At 34.6% G+C, this 22,819-nt stretch overlaps 1 protein-coding gene across 2 annotated transcripts in view; it reads left to right on the top strand.

Annotated features, from left to right (window-relative positions):
- Positions 1-1,775: 1,775 nt before the first annotated feature.
- Positions 1,776-22,819, top strand: part of LOC149575349 (uncharacterized protein YGR266W-like) — a 50,589-nt gene continuing 29,545 nt past the window's right edge. For both annotated transcript variants that reach the window (XM_089815116.1, XM_089815117.1), the window contains exons 1-3: positions 1,776-3,254; positions 21,723-22,112; positions 22,214-22,574. In XM_089815116.1, the coding sequence (XP_089671242.1) occupies positions 2,559-3,254; positions 21,723-22,112; positions 22,214-22,574 (1,447 nt within the window). In that variant the 5' untranslated portion in view covers positions 1,776-2,558. The remainder of the gene's footprint in view (positions 3,255-21,722; positions 22,113-22,213; positions 22,575-22,819) is intronic.

The following is a 22,819-nucleotide window of genomic DNA, read 5'->3' as shown; positions in this document are numbered from 1 at the left end:
ATGTCCTCCCAAGGTCCTGGTGCAAACTGCCTCAACTTTGGTGATTTGTCTACACACTTAGGAAAATATGCTTTGATACCATCTGATACAGCGTAGAGGAGAATCCCCAAAGGAGATCGCCTAGCCCCCAACAAATAACCACATAGAGGAAACAAAATAACAATGCAAGACATGATGTCAAATCACAACTCTTGATTCATTAAATAACTATTACATGCAATGTGTCAGGCTTTGAGGCCTTCCCGATTATAGCCAAATACAAAGCAAGTGATAGTTTTGCAAGATCCCTCAAGATCCAATCCAAACACTAGCTAGTCTAGATCCACACTCTAGTAGAAACCTCCAAGATCTCAACTTGTGCTCCCAAGCTACCAAGCAACCTCCTTGTTTCTAAACCGTAACCATTAGCTCTTCTCACAAACTCGCAACTCCACCATAATCCTGCTGTAAACTACCTCACATTCGGTGCTCTGTCCATAAACTCAGGAAAACTTGCTCCTCACTTCCTCCTTCTCTCCAAGCTTCTATTAAGAAGAGATCGCTTTGAAGCTTGATTAGAAATGCTCATATGCCTTGCTTAAATAGGCACTTACCACCCAAGATGTTACCAACACAACCAATGTGGGATAAAAGGTAAATGCAACTACCTTTCAACAAATACTTAATTTCCACCCAAATACAACTAAGCACCGCCATGTGACCCAACAAATATTAAATGCATGATTTAATAAAATATCCACAAACTTCTAAAATTCCACCTACACACCTTGTTAAGTGGAATGACAACTATTTTATTTATTTATTTTATTTACACCACCTATGCACCTTGAAAATAGAAATTCCTTTTTTTAATATTATTTTTCTCTAATTTTTGTCACTTTCTCTCTCCTCCAATATATATTTTTTAATTTTTTTAATGCAAGATGCTCCTACATTAATGAATGGATGATTTATAATGTTTGCGAGGTCAAACCAGCCTATAGGACTCACTATACAAAAGACAAGCAACCCTATAAAATAAAGCGTGTGAGAACATTAGACCTTTTGGAGCTGCTTCTCTAAGTCTGCCCTTCAACAATGAATGCTGACCACTAAATTTGCAGTCCTATTCAATTGTATTTCCTCAAAAGAGTACCTAAATTGCCAGTTTCTAGTATATCCCGATAACTAGAATGAATGTCATTGTATGCTTGGAATTCCATGAGAAAGTGTTGCTTGGTCTCCAACACTCTTGTGTAGCAAAAAAGACACATTCTCTCCTCCCATTCTTCCTTGGGTATAGTCCATCTACCATTTCCCATCTCAAATGATGAGAGCTTGTCCTAAGTTGCCATATGACCATTTTATATTTTAGCTTTCCATTTGATATTTGCCTCTATGTATGCTTTCTCTTCACGAGTCTACGTTGAGTTAAATACTTTCATATAATAGTCTTTTTTACACTCATTTATTTTGACCATATGTAACTCTTGAATTTTTCCTTTATGAACTTTTCTATCCCAGCATTGTTATTTAGACATTCATAACTACTACCATTCTATTTTTCCATCCACTCAACATTTAGATTTCATCCTCATGCTTTTTTTCTCTTGTTAGACCAACAATCATTTTTCATACTTCAAACTTTCTCTAAATAACCAAATCATTGGCGAGGCCTCCAAAAAGCCCGCTTTCAAAAATTGCTACCATGGTATTCTCAATCAGATTAACCGGCTGGGATCTCCAACGCGCTGCAAACTTGATATAAAATAACCAGGCCTCGTAACGTGGGGATTAATTCCAGAACGCACGCACAACATACCGTTCAGCAATTGTTTGAGCGCCATTGGGGAAGCTTAAAATATTGAGGCTAAGCTTCCAGAAACACGAGAGGTAGGTAGCATCGGAAAGTCTGGTTGAACAGATTGAGTGCCCTTGTCAAAGTTTTGGATTAAATTTAATGCCCGGTCGTGTTTGTCAACCGATAGTGCAACGAATTTAGAGGTCAACACGCTCTGTCCGTTGTATGTGGGCTCTGCAAGAACTTAAACGCTCCACGAAACTGCTCAGAAGGAACTTTAAACTAACAGTGCCAAAAATTGAAAATGGCATACACGTATTGCACCAATAATTATAATATTTACAATTGCCCTAACTGTCGAGAACAGCGTTGTTGGACTTTTCACTCTCCGCGCTTGAAGTGCAATTCTGACTGTATTGCAACATTCTCGATTTTATTGGGTAAACTGCTAGAAACTAATTGGCATCTTTCGAGAGAAATATCCACTGGTTTGTGCTGGCAGGAGGCCACAAATTCGAATTGAATTATAACCAAACGATCAACCTGTATTTTTAAATTGTTTGCACGAGTGGACAGTGAAGCAATCGAATCATAGGGAAAAGGTACCACGTCATTCGTTTAGGTTATCCGATTGGAACTGGAGTGACATAAGGGCGGATCTGTGAAGGATTCCGAAAAGATCAAACTGGTCTCTGAATCTCGTGATAAAATAACTGGGATTCACAGCATAATTGCTTTGTAAAGGATCTCGTAAAGATCTGAAAAAAGACTCGCCATAATGACTGAGATGATGCCTGTCATCGATAAAGCGTTTAGTCTTCCCACATCTTGGATGGATGCCAAATGTCGGATTCGAAAGCGTACTCTGAGTACCATAGCTTCTACAGTTGAGTTGTTCACGGGCTCTCCTAAAGTATCACAGCATGATGATTATGGCGACTTTCCCAGAGTTTTAGTCGGTCCCGTCATAGGGAAAGTCACTATATCTAGCGTTAGAATCCTGATAGAGATTAATAAGGAAGACGATGTGATTGTAAAGTTGTTTCAGGAAGCAGAGAGCAGTACTACTGGTCAGGATGTCCCTTCCGGCTCTTTTTTGAAAAGGCTTGGCAGTTCCCTCAGTTATTCGCGGAAAAAGTTTGAGGAACACAAGCTCAAGGACAGCAGCTCACTCGAGCTTGAAAAGCATTTGAAGGACAGAAGCCCAACTGTGTTTGCATTTAAAGGTTTGGAGCCAGGAACGCGTTATATTGTTGAAGTTTGGTACCGCGATAGGCTGATTCAGGGTACAGTTCCCAGTAGCTTCAGGACTTTTCCGAAGAATCCTGCCGAGGTTCTGAATATTGGGGCAATAAGTTGCAACAAGATCTTTGTTACCAAGAAGTGCATTTCCTCTCATTCTGATTTGTGGGCTCATCTTGCCAAGAGTATCGAGGCCAGAAAGATAGATCTGCTTGTGCATTTGGGTGATCAGGTAATGCTGCAATTAATGCTCAACATCATTAATTTAAACTCTTAAATATTTCGAACATAGACGGGGAATGAATTTTGAGTTAGTTTTGATATAGTAAAGGCATCAGACTTAATTATTTCCTTGAATTCTCTTTTATATCTTTTACATCTTTCAGTCTTACTGATACGTGTGTTTTCTTAAATCTTGTGGTACTAATATCACATTGCTTTTTATACATATTAAATGAGGTTTATTCTATGCTCCAACATTTTTCTGAGATAGGGATGACACAGGACCAGGGGGCCATTTTTAGGGGATTGCTACTTTAAAAAATTTGAACTGTAAAAGCATAAAAAAAAATTCAAATATTCATATGATAATGATTATAAGCCATTCATCATATACATCATAGAAATTTAAAGTTAAATGAGATTTCACATGAGATATAAAGAAGTTACAAAATCTAATTGCTTTCATTGTCAGTGTGATAAAAATTAAAACACAATGTCTAGAGGCTGCAAGTTTCAACCACAAAATGACAAAAGCATAGTAAATTTGCAACTGTTTTCATATTTAACATCTAGTGACACTGCATCAAAATTCAAGCCTGAATCCAAATCATTGCCACTAATAAAGGTTGCCTCATCCAATTCTACCTTTAACATCCCTACCATGTCTCCTCATCAATTGGGGTGGCATGCTCGTTATCAACATCCCAAGTGTGGCTGGAGTCTAATGATACTCAGGAGTTTATCAATTATGAAGCACAAAGACTATGCATGGCCACTAGCTTGTCAAACCATGTTCATATGCTAGAAACTTAGAAGCAACAAAATTAGAAATTTAATAATGGAATAAAAACCAACAATTTAATAATAAAACCATTTCGCCAGTTTATTATATAATCAGCAATATAATAAAATCAAAAATTTAATAATAAAATAATAAAATTGTTACCTCCTTATGGATCAGAAATATCATCGAAGATTTTTTCGTTCCACACTTTTTGCTTGAGCTATGCTTGCCTCTCTCCATCTACCTCACTCCAAATCAACAATCAGTAACTGTGGAGGCTTTTGCACCTCAAGTGCCTTCGCCAACAAACTAAAGTAGTTGATATATCTAGTATCCATGGACTTTGAAGAATTCTGTTATAAAGAAAGTTCTAAATAAAATGATGTGTGTTGGTTGCAAATGAATATTTGTGTCTCTAGCTTTGGCCACTATTTCCTTCATGCAATCATTCTTTTCACGGTCTTTCACTGTGTAGTTCAATGTTTTAACTTTGAACACAACATCGAGTCCAAAAAATGTGCTTGTAAGCAACATCCACTGTGAAGCCAACTAATTCACATACATAGGATGAGTCAGTCATTACTTGAGAGGGTCCAACCTTTTCCATGCCATCCTCCAAAATCTAAAATACAAGTTTGCATCCTTCCTCTTTTTTCTACAATCAATAACTCGAAGAAAATAAGAGTCAATTGGATATGTGACAATGACATTTCATGAATGACCAATAACTAATGTTGTTTAATCCGTCTGTGATGATAGAACAACCATCCTCTATCCAAATTTGTCTTATCTTCTTGATCATTTCGTTTGCTTTGGAATACTCTTCAAGGAGGGAGTGTGTAGCTTATATTCTCTAAAGGGGACAAACAGACTACTAATAACAATTGCATCTTTGAAGATGTATTTAATGGAGAGCATGACACATGAATTTTTGTGGCATTGACATATAAAAATTGGCAATAGAAGACTCAATTAGTTCATGAGATTGCGTATTAAACATGAGCGCAACACTGGTGGCCCCTTTCTTTCATTTCTGATTCTCAGCTTATATGGATTGTGCAGGCAATGGCACACTTGATTATGAAGATTTTATTGTCATTCCCTTATTTCTTTTGTCCGCCATGTGCAGCCTAATTAGCGTGGCTGTTTTTTAAGCTAGGATTAGTTTTACTCGCCATCTAACCCCCTGTCCAAATATGCCCAACAGATGAGAGTAAACTTTTGTATAACTACCCTTTTTGCATGAATGACATAGCTATACCCAACTCTCTCCGTTGATGTTTTTTCTTATTTTTGTGTATAATAGGTGCAAATTGTAGAAGAGGTTTAATTGGATTGAATTGGCCCTCTGTATAAGTTTAGAAGAGTTCATTGGCATTCCTTTATTTCTCACATCACCCTCCATGTGTAACCTAGTCAGCTTGAACTTTTTAGTTTAGATTTGTATATCACATTCTTTTATCCCTTGTCCAATTATGCCCAAAAGATGAGAGTAAATGTCGTAAATTGTAAAAGAGATTTTAATCGGATTGAATTGGCCCTCCGCATAAATTTAGCAGAGTTCATAAGAGCATTAAAATGGGTTACTTTAGCTAACTGTCCTTGTGACACTCCCACTTCGAGAAGAACCTCCTTTACTTTTACACCATGGGCTCTTCGTTCAATTTCAGTTCTTCACTCTCACTACCGTCACTGCTGCTCATTATTTTTTTGGTTGAAAATTCAAAGCAAGTGTTAATATACAAAGAAAGCCGAAAACCCTCCTAATTGTTTAAATTTTGACAAAAACAAAATAAAATACTGAACAATTCTTGAAAATGAAGAGAAGATGGTGAACTTACCTCAAATGATGTAGATTTGATGCTTTCTTGCCCTCTTCTCGCTGCTGTTCCTGCCTTTTCTGCCAGCTATTCTCTATTTTTTGTTTTCCACTCCATAAGTTGGAAAATGGCAAGATGAGTTTCTTTTCTGATTTTAAATGTCAATATTTCAATTTTAGGTTCAAGTTTTGTGTAAAGGTATGTGGGGGTTCTCCTATCCCTTTATTTATTTATATTGATTTTGTGTTTAAAAAAACACTTGAATGTTTTAAGTGCTTGGCCTTATAATAACTTATTGTCCCCTGCCCATTTTTTTGTTGCATTCAAAACTTTTCTTGGGAAACCCAAGCTTGGGTGGTAGGCTCAAAAAGAGTCATAATCCTTCATTTTTAAAAAAAACTACTTCCTTATTTTCTTCTCTTACCTTTGTTCTTTCGTTAGGGTCCGTTTGGCTCGTGAAATTGTAGAAATCGAGATTTGTACAAATCTCAATTTAGCCGAGTCAAGGATTTGCAAATCTTGAAAATGATTTTTGTAATTTTAGTACAATTTTTGGTTCACCTGGAAGATTCCATTTCTGCATTTGGTTCCTCAAATTAGAATTGGAATATGTAGTGCTCTGTTATCCTAAGCATGCAATACTCCTTAGATTCCATACAATCCCTCAAGAATGAAAATTTCACAACCCATGCGCAGAGCAATTATTGTGTTGACCAACAAGCACAATCTCGATTTGATGATTAGAGAAGACAATAACAATGTTTCTGAACATAATTTAAGCAAAATATCTGCTCTTGAAGCACTAGAAGCATTGGGATTCTTCTGATGATATTTGAGTGTACGAGTACCTTTCAAAGGAGATGTCGAAATCTTACTATGAGATGATGAAGAAGAGCAAATACTGTTTGTGTCCCAGCGGATACGAGGTAGCCAGCCCTTGAATTGTAGAGGTCATCTACAGCTAGGATGTGCCCGTCATAATATGAGATCATTATGTTCTTCCTTTCAGTGGTGTCCTCAATTGGAAGGCCTTTTCGGTGTACCTTGTTCTGACTAAGATCCCCAATCTGAGGAGAATACTTGAATCGACCCCCCTTGCAAGAGATGTGAAGATGCAGCAAAGGCCGAAGGAGGTTTAGAGGCATTTTGTGATAAATTAGCCTCCCAAATCCTATGACATGTTCCACACGATCCTCCATTCCATATGGATCAGGAGGCTCAACGTCCAGCTTAACCGGGTCTAATATGAATGACGCTGCAAATGCCCATGAATTTTGAATTTGAATTTCTCCATTGGTTCAAGAGTGGTTCACTTGAATCAGCTTCATTGTTCTTTTGAAATTGGCCTGAAATGGCCATGCACAAAGCAACTTGGTGCACAACTTTGAACCCCAGAATGGTTAAACAAATAGGTTAACTAAACACAAACGAACATGAATAATTAATAAAATGTGATTTTTTACACTCTTCAAAAAAGTGTAATCAGGTTACAATTTTCAATTCCAGGTATGTAGAAGGAAGTGTAGTTATCTAATTTTGAGGCAAAATTAGAAGTCTGATATTCTAATTCCATTTTGCCGTTTTGACACAAACTCAAAATTTTTCAAATCCGGACTATGCAAATGTCAATTCCAGTCATCTTCCACAAACGAAACAGACCCTTAAATCGTTCCTTCATTCTTATGGTCTCTCTACTTCTCCCCATTTACTCCTCAAATGAAGTTCGCTTCTCTCCTTTTTATGTCTCACATTTGTGGGAGACAACTTCTTCATTCATGCCTTTTGACCATTTGTTTAATAAAACAAAATTTTAGTATAATTCTTTTATATTTTAAATTTAATTATTATTGTTTGTTATGTAATCCTATTTCAAGAAGGTTTCATGACTTTTTGCAACTATTGAATGGGATTCCTTTTAACAACATTATTATGCCACTCTAATTTGGTTTCTTCAACCCAAGCTACTTGTAATATTGAAGTGGACCTCAACAATGCCTCGTCTTTTTCATACTTTCTAGATGTCAAAGTTATAACCCAACATCTTAGTGACTCATTCTTGTTATTCTTCAAAGTTTAGATGATAATCCTTGCTCTAGAAAATATTTTATGCTATCTTTTTTTGTTCACAATTTGATGTTCTAGGAAATCCTTCAAAGTCTAATGCTTCTAAGAAGCAATCATTCCATCACATCTTTGCTTTTGTTTGGATCAACTTTTAGTCCTTTAGGAGACAGTAAGTAACCCAAATACTCCACCTCTTTGTGGCCAAAAACACACTTGGAAGGTATAGCATAAAGCTGCTATTGTTGGATAATTCGCAATGCTTGGTCTACATGGTGCAAATGGTTTTTCCATGTCTTGCTATAAATTGATATATCATCAAATAATACTGCCAAACTCCCTAAAGATTATATTAAAAATAGAGTCACCAAATTTTGAAATGTAGGAGCATTAGTAAGATCCAATGGTGTCTCTAGAAACTCATAATGAGCCTCATAAGTGCTATTGCTATTTTGAGAATATTTTGTTCCTAAATTGTTAAATGTTATAACCTGATCTAAGATAATCTTTTGTTAAAAAACACAGCTTCATTTAGTTTGTCTAATAAATCATTAGTAACTCAAATAGGAAACTTGTCTTTGATGGGGTACGTGTTTAGTTTTGTGTAGTTTGGTCACATGTGCCAAGTGTTATCCTTCTAGATATCATCACCATTAGAGAGGATTAAGTACTTCGGCGATGCCTGATAATACTTGCTTCTAGTATCTCCTAATTAATCTTCTCAATCTCACTTTTTTATACATAGCGATACTGTCGGCCTTGATGTTGGGTGGTTAGCTCCCTTGTAGTAGTTGAATGGTATGATCTTTATCTTCCAAACTATCTTCTCAATCTCTCTTTTTTTGTACATAGGGATACTTGTAAAGTTTGATGTTGGGTGATTAGCTTCTTGGTACTAGTTGAATGGCATGATCACAATTTACTTTAGAAGGGGATCATTTAGATATATCTTTAAACACTATTAATTGATTATTTATAATTGCTTGTACTTGTAGGTCTAGCTATGTATGAACATTTGACTGATAAGAGGCTAATAATAATGACTCGGCTACAAATCCATCAACATCTTTGTTATGCATCTTTTACATTTAATGATAGTTTGCCATCTATAGGGACTTTGTACTTAACTCTCATAGTTGACTATCCTATTGTTTGAGTGTAATTGCGTGAATAGTTGCTGGAAGCTCACCTCACTTGTCCCAAATATAGTAAGCCATTGTACTACCAACATGGTATTTGTGTGTGAATCACTACTCATGAAGCATGAGTCAATGAGTTTGACTCAAAAACTGCATAGTTAAATTCTGATAGCATATCACAATTTGACTACTTGTGGAAAATATCTCCTACTTCTCCTATAGATATGCTATGTCAACCTTCACTACCTATCTAAGGCTATATCAATGATCATATAACTTAATAAAGACTTATCGTAGGCACATGCTAACTACTTATATCACCTATGTCAAAGGGTTTGAGTTCAAGTTTGTTTCAACAACAATAGATTTCAATTGAAATTTGGGAAAGAGAAAAAAATCGCTATTAAATATGCTTTAAATAAGCAATATAGCCACAAATTTATCAAAGTAAATAATACCTTGCTTAATATAATTTTAATTTGTTAAATTTTATATATTAATAATTAACAACTAATTTAAATAAAACATAGAAGCATAAATTGTTTAAGGAATAGATCGACAAACCAAAGTAGTTTTTTTTGAAAAAACTGAGAAAAATAGTAGGATAAAATTGGATTAATTAAACAATGTGCGAAAATTTGACAAAAAATAGTAAAGAGCTACCTTTTATTAAAACTAAAGGACATTTCCATAACATAGATGATAAAAACTTAGATAATGATTCAATTCACTTGCACAACCTCCTCTTGATATATTTTTTTAAACTTGGAGGAGTCAATTCTAACGGCCATATTGAAGTAGCACCAAAATATGATGTGGGCTTTCTTATTTCTCAAAATATTGTCAATAAAATAAAATCTTCATATTACTATAAGGAGAAATCATTTGTGATTTTGCTATAAGGATTCATTGTGTTGTTTTTGAGTCAAATCATTGACCCAAGTTTCATGATTAGTGTTTTACAAGATTCCATCTCTCATGAAAATGAATGGAACACACTCATTGCATCCAAGGGATGCTCGTGGAGGTGAACCACCAGGACTTCTTGTGAGATTACCCATCCTAGTACTACTCCAAAACAAGTGCACTTAACCACAGAGTTTCCTCCAAGGTTAAGCCCACTTGCTTGTGTTGGCTAAAATTTTTGAACGTCATTGACTACGACTTACAAAATTGTGACTTTAGGCAACATTTCATGAGATTTCTCTCCTCTCAGCAATTGGGGAGGCTCCCTTCTTATTGTAGGTGGCTTTAATAGCAACTTAACTGAAATTACAAAAAAGGACAGTTCTCTTGATCAATTCCTCTTTTTTTAGGAATGATTTGCATACTATAACTTTTTAACTTAACAAAAAGTGCCTTATTGCTATAATAATACCGCTGACCTTGGAATTAATGTAAGAACAACACTAGGGGCAGTAGTCTACTTTTTATATTTTGTGAAACAAAAACAAGAACCCAAAGTCTCCTGCACTGTCTCAATTGAAGATTCAAGTAGAATAAACAATAAGGCACAAAGTCTCTTACTGGATACTCTCAAATTTAATAAAAATACTTGCAACTGAAGCTTGAAGTCTTCAGCTCTAAGTAATTGAAGATTCAAGTAGAATAAACAATAAGGCACAAAGTCTCTTACTGGATACTCTCAAATTTAATAAAAATACTTGCAACTGAAGCTTGAAGTCTTCAGCTCTAAGTAATTGCAGCCACTCTTATCTATTACAATTTGTCCTCCTTCAACACAAAGTCTTCAAAAGTTCAAATTGGCTCTGAATGTAATAGACAGGTCAAAGGCTGCACGATTAAATTCAAATCCCTCTTGATCAAAGCTCCAAAACTCACAATCAATAGCTAAAAAATGTCGTCACATAACACCTTGAACCAACACAAAGTTTGAAAGCAAGTTGCCTCTTTTATTAATAGCAATTTAGATTTACGTTCAAGCACAAAATCTTAGAGTGTACATATAAATTGACATAATTTTCTTGCCTTGGCAAAAGATGATTACTTACAATGAGCTCTCTCCTTTATATAGGGAAATAGGAGAGAGAAAAGTGGATGGAAAAGGGGAAATCCTCAATCACCTTGACTTATTCTCTAACAAACTTCTAACTAACTAATTTGACTTATTCAAAGTTACATGCCTAATGCGATTGCAACTTGATTACATGTTACAACTTTGCACGTGATACTATCACACACAATTACATCTTGTTTTTCCATTACATGTGATGAAAATAATCCAAGTGTCTGACAAGACATGACTCTTATTGCATCATCCTTTTTCTATCTTCATGTTGTTATAGGAAGCTCAATGGTCGATGTGCTTAGGTTCCGTGGAAGCTCGTGAACTAGGACATGAACATCCTTGCTTTCTCTGTAATGTAATGGTGATTGTCTCTTGAAAAACACATTTGTTTCTTTTCATCTCCGTTTTGAAAGCATTTTATGTATTCAATCATTCGCTCATCTCGTTGTAAGCTCCATTATATGATCACTCTTGCTTCACGTTCCTCTTTCTTCTTTGCACGTCTGGGGTTATACATGCTGTCGTTAGTGAGTTTCCAAAAAAACCAACATATGTTCTTTCAAGCATAGATGGGTCCATTTCTCACTCTTGATGTGTAAAAACATGGATTTGGGCAAAGTATAAATAGGGAAAGTGTATGAGATGATTGCGGAGATCAAATGAGCACATGGTTTAAGCTCATAATGGCTCAAAAAGAGTAGAAAAACCAAATACAGGTTTTCCTAGGTGCATTACACATGTGAACATCAAGCTTTAAAATGTTTAAATGAGTAAAACATAGTGGAATGGAAACACAACATGCTTTTTATAGGTGTAAATCATATTATGTATCTGGTAAGCATGTGGGAAATTCTTTTTCAACCATAGGGAAGCCATATGGAGGTTCATGGAATGCATATTGGTGGGACTCATACTTACATTCTCATGAGGGGAAAAGAGGGACTTGCTTCCATATTAGAACGGGATTTTATCCCTGATTGCATATGCAAGTAAGTGAGACTTTGCATATGCAACTTGGATAAGTAGACGAAAGTATAGAAGAAGTGACTTGACATGTACAAAACAAATGCAAACCTGAAAATGGAAATGATGAGACTTGCATACACAACATAGCAAATATATACAACAAAACCTTATGAAAAATAACAAGGAATCATACCCTTTTATCAAGATGCAAGAGAAGAAGTCGTTTTAAACACTTATGAGAAATCTGAAAATGCAATCAAACAGATTTATTGGATTTAGAAAGATTGCAAGATGAAGTGTTAAATAGACTTTGAATCTTGATTCGATCCTTGCAAGAGATGAAAATTCGTAGCTTGCAAAGTGCAAAAAGTTGGAACAAAAAATTGCATCATTTTAACAACTGTTTTGACCAAGCAATGTGCAACATGCAAAGAATTTAGAAAATGGCATCCAAAGCATATCAAGTGATTTAAAAGACTTGAATGCAAGCTAGGTAGGATCGGAAACGCTTTCAAACTTACCTTGATCCAAACAGTTGTTGTTTTAATGGTGCAAATTGCTCAAAACTAGGGCATTTATGAGCAAAATGTGCCCTAGATGGGTTGAGAAATGAAGAAAACACTCAATAAACTCCCATTTTGAGTAGCCCAATGTGTTCTTTGGGTGATTTTAGACAAAAATGACCTATAGATCATAAAAAACGACCAAGAAATGCTCAAGATATGAGCATTTGAAGGCTGGAAAACCCGTTGTTGGAGAAAAACGCCTAGAAAGGGGAAGTGTTGAGAGCCAAAACGTGTATTTGGGCTAAAATCGCCAATTTGAGATGTTTGATAAAAAAGCCTCATACTATGAAGTAAAACACACTTTTTGGTTGCATTTGCATGTTCAAAACATATGCAATGGCTGAAAAAAAGGGAATGCACTACAAGACATAAAAACAAGTTTTTAGAAGCCATTTGCATATTTAAATGATATGCAGATGGGTCTAAAATTCCCACTCTTGCTTAAACACATTTTTAGAAGTGAAAAACATGTTTAAAACTACATGTTATTGCATGAAGAATCACCACTTATGATTTTTAAGTGAGCAACAAGGTTTTCCAATGCATAGACATGTCCTTTTAGCATTTAAAACACATGTAATGGGGTCAAAATTGCAAGATGAAGTGTTAAATAGAGAGATGAGTCAAAATTCGTAGCTTGCTAAGTGTAGGAAGTTAGAACAAAAAATTGCATCATTTTAGCAACTGTTTTGACCAAGCACTGTGCAACATGCAAAGAATTTGGAAAATGGCGTCCAAAGCATATCAAGTGATTTAAAAGAGTTGAATGCAACCCAGGAAGGATAGGAAACACTTTCAAACTTACCTTGATCCAAACACTTGCTATTTTAATGCAAATTGCTCAAACCATGAAAAGGGAAGTTTTGAGAGCCAAAAACATGTGTTTTTGGGCTAAAAATCACCACTTTGAGATGTTTGATAAAAAAGCCTCATATTATGAAGTAAAACACACTTTTTGGTTGCATTTGCATGTTCAAAACGTATGCAATGGCTGAAAAAATGGTAATGCACTACAAACCATAAAAATGGGTTTTTAGAAGCCATTTGCATATTTAAATGATATGCATATGGGTTTAAAATCACCACTCTTGCTTAAACACATTTTTGGAAGTGAAAAACATGTTTAAAACTACATGTTATTGCATGAAGAATCACCACTTATGATTTTTAAGTGACAAAGGAGGTTTTTCAATGCATATACATGTTCTTTTAGCATTTAAAACACATGTAATTCAAAATTTGCCACTTCTAGTTTTGGCTTATAGAAATGGGTTTTCTTTTACCAAAAACATATGCAATAGGGTCAAAAAACACCACTATTGGTTTACTTAAGTGAAAACTCACTTAAAACATGTATTTGCATGTTATAATAACATGTAAATTGATCTCAAAAGTCCACTTAAGTGGCAATTTTAAAAATGCATATGTAGTAGGTTTGAAAAACTCCACTTTAATGCATTAAAACATTAAAATGAACTTATAGATGCAAAAACACATGTAAATGGGTTCAAAATCTCCACTTATATTGATATAATAAGTTCTAATATATGCAAATGCATATTAAAAACCCACTTTATACCATTGAAAAAGAGCACTTTAATGATGCTAGGACTTATAATTTATTGGAAGTGGGTCTTCATGAAGTATTTTGCATGTGAATATATGCAATATGGGATAAAAAGTCCACTTTATGCACTTAAGTTGTCTCATGTAATTATATTTAATATTCAACTTTAATTTTTAATAAAGTAACATGAAAAATAGCCAAGAAATAAGCTATTTTTATAAAACATAAAAAACTATGGTCAAATCAACTCAGATTGAGTTGAAATTTTAAAATGGAACACAAGATCCACTTTAAATATTAAATATAATTTATATTGTGCAATTGTCAATAAAAAAACCCACTTTCATGAGGTTTTTAATAAAAATATGCAGTTGACCTGAAAAACCCCACTTTTTTTCCCTATAACTTGAGCTAGACAACTCCAATTTTGACCTAGGTTAGTTCAAATCGAGCATAATTCCAAGGGCTATTTACCTAAGGCAAAAATAGGACCAAAAACTATTTACAACACAAAGAAAAACAAAGAGAAGACGTGAAAGTTTATCAAAAATTGAGTGTTTGTAGTGTGAGAAGAAAAACAATTGGGGGATAATCTTGACGAAGAACTTTCAAAAGAACACATAGACAAGATTACATGAAGAACAATTCGGGCATAATGAATTGTTTTCATGACGCCTCATCAATGCGTTGAAACAAAGAGGATTTGCCTACAAAGCCATGAGAAAATTTTGTAGGGTTGCCTCAATTTTGTGATGTCAAAATTGAGGACAACAACTTGCAACCCCATTTGCAAGAACATCATCAAGTGTTGTGCCTTATGCACCATTCATTTATAAAGCCTTTTAAGCTCATCAATTGATAAGTAGAAGATATTTTCTACCAGTCCAATTTTGATATTGCTATCAAGATTCATCTATGTAGTTTATTGGTCAAACTCATCGACTCAAGTTTTGTGAGTAGTGGTTCACAAGAACCTATCTCTCATGAGACTGAATGGAACACTTAGCACTCATTGCATCTAGATGACGCTCATAGGTGAAGCACCAGGTCTTCTTTGGAGGTTACCTATCCCAACACTACAACTCGAGCGTGCTTAACCACGAAGTTTCGTTCAAGGTAAAACTCACTTTGCTTGCAGTCCCATTCGCAAAACCTTTAACAGGTGTTGTGCCTTATGAGCAATTCATTAGAAAGCTCCTTGAGCACATCAATTGATTTCCACAGCAAGTCAAATTGTGATATTGTTATTAGGATTCATCTATGCGTTTTTGAGTGAAACTCACTGACCCAGGTTTCATGAGTAGTGGTTCACAAGAACCCATTTGTCATGAAAATTAATGGAACACTTAACACTTATTTCATCTAGGTCATGCTCATAGAGGTGAAGCACTAAGACTTCTCAGAAGGTCATGCATCCCAGTACTACTCCAACTCAAGCACACTTAAACACAAAGATTCCTCCAAGGTTAAGCCCACTTTGCTTGCAACCCCATTTGCAAAACTTTCAACAAGTGTTGTGCCTTATGAACCATTCATTAGAGAGCTCCTTAAGCTCATCAAATGATAAGTTGGAGATATTTTCCACAAGTCAAATATTGATATTGCTATCAAGATTCATTTATGTAGTTTTTAAGTTAAACTCTTTGACCCAAGTTTCATGAGTAGTGGTTCACAAGGACCAATTGGTCATGAAAATAAATGGAACACTTATCACTCGTTGCATCTAGGTGATGCTCATAGAGGTAAAGCATTGGGACTTCCTAGGAGGTCACTCAATCCAGTATTACAGCTAAAGCATGCTTAGCTACCGAGTTTCCTCCAAGGTTAAGGTCACTTTGATTGCAACCCCATTTGCAAAACCTTCAACAAGTGTTATGCCTTATGAGCCATTCATTAGAAGGCCCCTTAATCTCATCAATTGATAAATAGGAGAATTCGTTTTCTAAAATTCTCTCAAGTTCCTTTTCTTGTATATACCCAATAAACAAAAGCTCAAGTAGAAGCTTGTTTACGTATGTTTGCTCATCTTATACAAAGTTGGCATGATATACTATGTGAAGTGATATATACGCATGGATATACTAAAACAACTATATATATATATATATGTTAAACTTGGAGACCAAATTGCATGAACTATTTATTTTAATTTTGAGTAAAGTTATAAATATCTAGCAATTTGATTAATCGTAAGAACTTATATGTCATAATTGACAAACCTAAAATGATTCTAATGATTATTGTAGGGTTCTTTGTCTTCTCCAAAATAAATAAGACAAAACTATGTTACGCTTCTCTTTTAGATCATTCGTAACAAATAAACAAGGTAGTTTTGCTAGAGCCTTCTTTTGTTTCATATTGCAACAATTTAAATATTTGAAATTTATACAAACAAAATCAATGTAAAAAAATAAATTATCAATCAAGCTATACATTATATTCAATGTAGAAAGAGAGGAAATTTTTGTTTATAATTGCCTATCTCCCATGCTACTTTTCCATTTTGCAACACTTCAGGACTTTGCAAAACTTTCAACTAAACTTTCCCCCCCACATCTTCAATGTTGCGCGTCAATTTCATAGAGAATCGCGTCATGTTTTTTGCAGATTTTCTTGTTAGTGTCGCTTCTAGAGTTTTTGATAGTCTCCCACAATTTTTTTGCTGATTAAATTTCACGTTTTTCCAACTAATTGTGTAATAAATCACAAAAAAAAGCTTTGGGAGTCGTCGACCAAAATATCTCGATTTCTTGGGAAATAAATCACTGCACATGCCGACATCTGATTAATCAAGTATAATCATGATTTTTTGCTGTTTTCTGCTTCTATGCTAGTAATTTATATTAATAAAATTCTGAAACTATTTTATAATATTAATTATAAACTATAGGAGTTCATGTTAAAGGGCAATCTATAATAGTGCATAGATTATTTTAAAATCAGTGTAGAATATTAATTATATAGTTGACCTCATCAAAAATCCATGGGGCAAGGAGTGCAAAGAGTTTGGGTCAATATTGGAACCATGATTAAAACCACATTCTATAGCTGCTTCAACACTATCTCACATGCCCCCGACAATTTAGGATGATTGCAGCCTTTCAAATTTCGTCGATGACCACCATTGCTCCTCTCGCTCCTATGATTAGGGTTTTCCAAAGGTTGGAAAGAAAGCTACAGGGACAAAATTACAATTTTTTTTAAAGCCAATTCCTCAGTGATTCAGTTCTGTCCTAGAATAAGCCCTATTTCTGCATTTTGTGAGTGTTTTTGTTGGGTTTTGTAGGTTTTGCAATGATTTTCTCATCTTTCTTTTTTGGCCTTTTTAGAGATTTCAGTATGATTTTAATGTGCTTTAAATTAAAAAAGGTCATTGAAAATCAGGTCAACAATTGGTCGACGCTTTTTCATAAATTCGGATTTTTTTCCAGGAAAAAGCCAGCAAGCTTCAGGATTCAAGATTAATCAGGTTTAAATTTTTTTTTTGGCAGAATTCTGCTTATATGAAATAAAATATTAATTCTTTTACGGATGATTTTTAATCATCGACAAAGAGCTTTTAGCTACCTGATATGGAAGCATGATCCTTTGGACTGAAGCCTTTTTAATTGGAAGCCAAAGGCCAAGGGTTATTTATTTTGCCAAATTCACCTAGGGCAAGATCTTGACCTCATCCCTTATGATGCCAAGGCATACACTCAACAAGTTCAGATCCCTTGTGGGCTCACTAAGAACAAGTCAATTTCACCACTAGATCAATATTATTTCTAATCCTAGTAAGAAGGATTCCACATACAAATTTTGATATATGAACTATAGAAAATATTTGGCATTAAGAAGACAGGAACACAGATCATCATCAATCAACATTATATGATAGCTAAGAGCTCTAAGAGGACACAAGAACGGTTTATTCTACAAATTAGCTACGAAGAAAACCTGCGACAATCTTTCTTCTTTTGTATGCCTTCTCAGAGAGATTCTTGTTCTTTCAAGGGTCTCTTTAATTGTTGTATTTCTGCTCTTCAATATATCCAGGTCAGTTAAACAACTAGGTCATGATATTGTATGGGAGCCAAAAATGTGAGGCGAGTTTCCTATCTGCTACATTATTTTTTTGTTTTTTGTTTTGTTTTGTGGAGTAGCTACGCTTTTAGGCCCATGGTTTTTTCAATTTGCTAGAACAGATAGAGAAGCCTTGGTTTGTATATGCATTGCATTTTATCAGTTGTGTCAGTCTTGGTTTGAATATGCATTGCATTTCATCAGTTGTGTCTATGAAGATGCTATGGTGCGACGTTCTTTGTAATCAAAGACATTGCACTGCTGACACAGCAATTCTATAAGGTGACTTTAGGGCTTAAATAATTTTGGAGGTGACATAATCTATTGTGTGCTTTAAGCTATTGAGATAATTGTGCTAAGTATTGCACATTGTGGAAGCCATACCATAGTTAAGATTTCACTTTGATATTTCCTCTATATCATCCAAATAGCTGATTGACGCAGTAGCCTAAGCACTTGGAGAGGACCACTGATAAGGCTATTGTAAGCTAGAATGATGTATTTTACTATTTTGAGAAAAAAAAAGAAAAAAAAAACATCGAGTTACTCATATTTTGATTTTCAGTTTTTTTAAAATATAAAGTTTTTGTTGCTTATAGTATTATACTTATGATGGAGGCTTCTTCTTCCTCATGCTATCCCCCCTTCTTCCTCATGCTATCTATAAGTTCCATAATTATCTATTTGTTGGAATCTAGTATATCAAGTCATTGGTCAATCTATCTACAAAAGGATCCCATCTCCTTGTGACATAAAGGTTTTTAATTGTAGGGTGATCTAACATGAGTTCTTTGTCTTTGTTTTCCAGTTATAATTTTCACTAGATTTTTATCAACTTGATTTCAAGAAGATAATATCTAAGAGCCCATGCTCTTGACTTTGAGCAATACACTAATCTTTCAGGTCTGGAATGGGAGCTCCAATTTTGTTTATTGTTTGTTTCTAAATTCATCTAAGAGCCCATGCTCTTGACTTTGAGCAATACACTAATCTTTCAGGTCTGGAATGGGAGCTACAATTTTGTTTATTGTTTGTTTCTAAATTCAAGCCTTTAGCATGATTTTTATGATAAATTGATGTATAGACAGAGAAGGTGGAAATTCCTTATATAGATTTACAAAGCGGCTGTTTCAAGAAGAAGTAATTGTGAACTAAAGACAAAAATAGAAACTGCTCAATAAACTAGTGATTAACTAAGATGACCGACCATTAAAGAAACATTACAATATTCTAATACCCTCCCTTAATGGTCATTGTCCAGTTACCTTGCAGAAGATAGTACCTATCTTGTGGTCATAAATTCTTCAAAACATTCTGCTGCTGTAGAGACCTTCCCTAGATCTGGAAAAACTTAATAAACTAGAAGTCATCCAATTTGATGTTAGGTAACAAAGGTATTACTCCTTGTAGCCAGAGACACCAATCTTGTGGTCATAAATTCTTCAAAACATTCTGCTGCTGTAGAGACCTTCCCTAGATCTGGAAAAACTTAATAAACTAGAAGTCATCCAATCTGATGTTAGGTAACAAAAGTATTACTCCTTGTAGCCAGAGACACCAAGATGAAATTTAAACCATGCTCTTGACTTTGAGCAATACACTAAACTCTTAGGTCTGGAATGGGAGCTCCAATTCTATTCATTGTTTATTTCTAGATTCAAGCCTTTAGCGTGATTTTTATGGTTGATGTTGTTATAGACAGAGGACATGAAAATACCTTATATAGATTTACAAAGTGGCTGTTTTGAAAATAATTAATTGTGAACTAAAGACAAAAATAGAAACTGCCTAATAAACTAATGATTAACTAAGATGACCATTAAAGAAACATACAATATTCTAATACCTTCCCTTAATGGTCATTGTCTAGTTACCTTGTAGAAGATAGTACATATTTTGTGGTCATAAATTCTTCAAAACATTCTGTTGCTGCTGAGACCTTCCCTAGATCTGGAAAGTCTTAATGAACAAGAAGTCATCCAATCTGATGTTGGGTAACAAATGTATTACTCCTTGTAGCCAAAGACACCAAGATGAAATTTAAACCATGATTTTGTGTAAATTCCCAAACCCTTTTTGCTGTTGAGCACTATGCCCCACAACAAACTAGAAGATGATTCACCAAGAACTTTTGCAGATGAGAGCTACAACTCAAAAAAGACCACAAAAAGCCACAATTTTTAAGAAGAAAAATTGGGAAAACCAAACATGATTTTGGTGGAGAATCGATCAAAACTAGAAAATAGAATCCAAGACATGGATTAGAGAATACAAAGCTTTGTATTCGAGGAAAAAATGGTAAAACCTAACAAATAAATTTGAGCAAAAAATTATTAAAACCCATCAGATAAATTATGAGGAAAAAATTGTAAAAACCCAACAAATAATCTGAGGAAAAAATTATTAAAACCCAATCATAATTTTTTAAGGGAGAAATTATAAACCCATTAGAGAAACCTTCATGTAGCAAAACAAAAGATTTCTTGTGGTAAAAATCATTTGCAAGCAACATGCAAGTACATGCAATGCTCGGAAATTATAGACTTTTGCTCAAACCAAGTATTTGCATGAACAAAATCCTTGATCAGGCTCATGAATTTTAGCAAAAATCTTTGAAGACAAACCACAAAATTTTCACAAAATACCTCCAACGATTTTCATTTAAAAAAATCAAAAAAACAATTTTCAAGAAAAAAATTCCAGATCAAAAGAGGCTTGAATTTTTAGATCTCATCAACCTGCTATGTTACCATGTTATGGTAAATCGATGTTGTAAACATAGGAGATGAAACTCCTTATATAGATTTACAACGACGATGTTTCTAAAAGAAACAATTTTGAACTAAAGACGAAAATAGAATCTGCCTAATACACTAAAAATTAACTAAAATGACCATTAAAGAAACATTACAAAATTCTAATAATGATGACATCTCACATTAATATCTTGAAGAATGCTACCTTCTTCAATGGTGTAGCCCTCTTACCCTTCGGATTCTTACAAATTTACAATAATGCTATATTTAAAGGCTACACATATGATTTAATGTTCCTCTGATATCCAGAATTCTACCACATTTCTTCACTTCAGATCATTACAAATTTACAATATTTCTGTATTTAAAGGCTACACATATGATTTAATGTTCCTCTGATATGCAGAATTCTACCACTTTTCTTGATTATAAGTGATGAGAATGCTTAATCCTTTAGTAATAATTTAAATGACATTTGATTTTGAATTTATCTTCATCTACTCCCTAAAAAACCATGAAACCAAAAAAAGTCACAATCTGCAAATAACAGCCTCATTTCAAGCTCAAGTATAATATTCTTTATGACTTACTGCATACCACATTTTGACTATTTTTTTTGAAAGAGTTTTCCAATTTGTGTATTTGGCTATTGTTGATAGGCACTCTTAGAGGATTTTCTGATTAATTGCTTTTCATAGCTTGTAGTTTGATCTCTTCTGTTTCAGATATATGGTGATGGGGATAAAAGATATGATGTGGAAGCAGGGCATGATTGTGACAAGTGGTCAAATCGATTTCGCAGAGCTAAGGAAAAGCTTGCAAGTGTGAGGCCGGATGAATGGGAGCTATACAAGGATTACATATGTGAGAGTTACCGTGAGGTATACAGGGAAACTTGGCAACATCCTCCTACAGCTAAATGTCTTGCAAATTGTTCAAATCTGATGATTTATGATGACCATGAGATCAGGGATAATTGGGGAGATATTAAAGATGACTGGAAAAAAGACAGCCCTGATTTCTTTATAGCTCATTGTGCCTGGATTGTAAGCCTGGAGTATCAACGGCAATTGTACACAGATATAAATTTAACCAATTTGCAAGCAATCAAGAAGGTAACTTAATTCCTGTGAACAATGCTGCCAGTTGAATTCATGAAATGCATTTATCCATCTTGTTACAACTAAAGCCAATCTTTTTCTATTCTTTGCAACAGGATTATCATTTCCACATTGTTGGCAATGTAGGGCTGATGTTCCTGGATATTCGCGGTTCTCGTACATTTCATCGTGTTCAGGATGATGAGAATCCATACTTGGGTTCTCGACAATGGGAAGATATTGAGAAATCATTAAGAAAGGAAGGTATTTTTGATAAATTGAAGATGTTGGTTATTTGCTCTCCAGCACCTCTTGTTTTCCTTCAACACACGATTACGAGCACAGCATCAAATGTAAACCAGCTAGAAGATTTTAAAGGGCACTGGTCTGTACACCCACATGAGCAACAACGCATGATTGATTGCTTATCCCAATGGAAGAATTCCAAGGAACACAGAGATATCCTCATTCTAGGAGGTATTTTGTTTTGTCTGTCTACAGGAATTTGTACCAATGCATTTTCTAATTTCAAATGATTATTTTCAATCCTTTATAGACGTAAAACACAAAACGTAAAATATGATATAAATTTGTTCAATTGGGCTTGTTAGATCCTAGACAGATCATGTACGTGGCGCTAGCCTGAAAATTGCCATCTCTGTGTATACTTTTAAGTTTTGCCTTTAAACTGGGTTACAGAAGGAAACCTATTTTTCATATGA

The sequence above is a fragment of the Cupressus sempervirens genome, chromosome 2, assembly GCF_028749045.1.
Source record: "Cupressus sempervirens isolate cs-2001-9-10 chromosome 2, ASM2874904v1, whole genome shotgun sequence".
Lineage (NCBI taxonomy): Eukaryota > Viridiplantae > Streptophyta > Pinopsida > Cupressales > Cupressaceae > Cupressus > Cupressus sempervirens.
The sequence above is the reverse complement of the archived record's forward strand: the minus strand, read 5'-3'. Positions and strand labels throughout refer to the sequence as shown.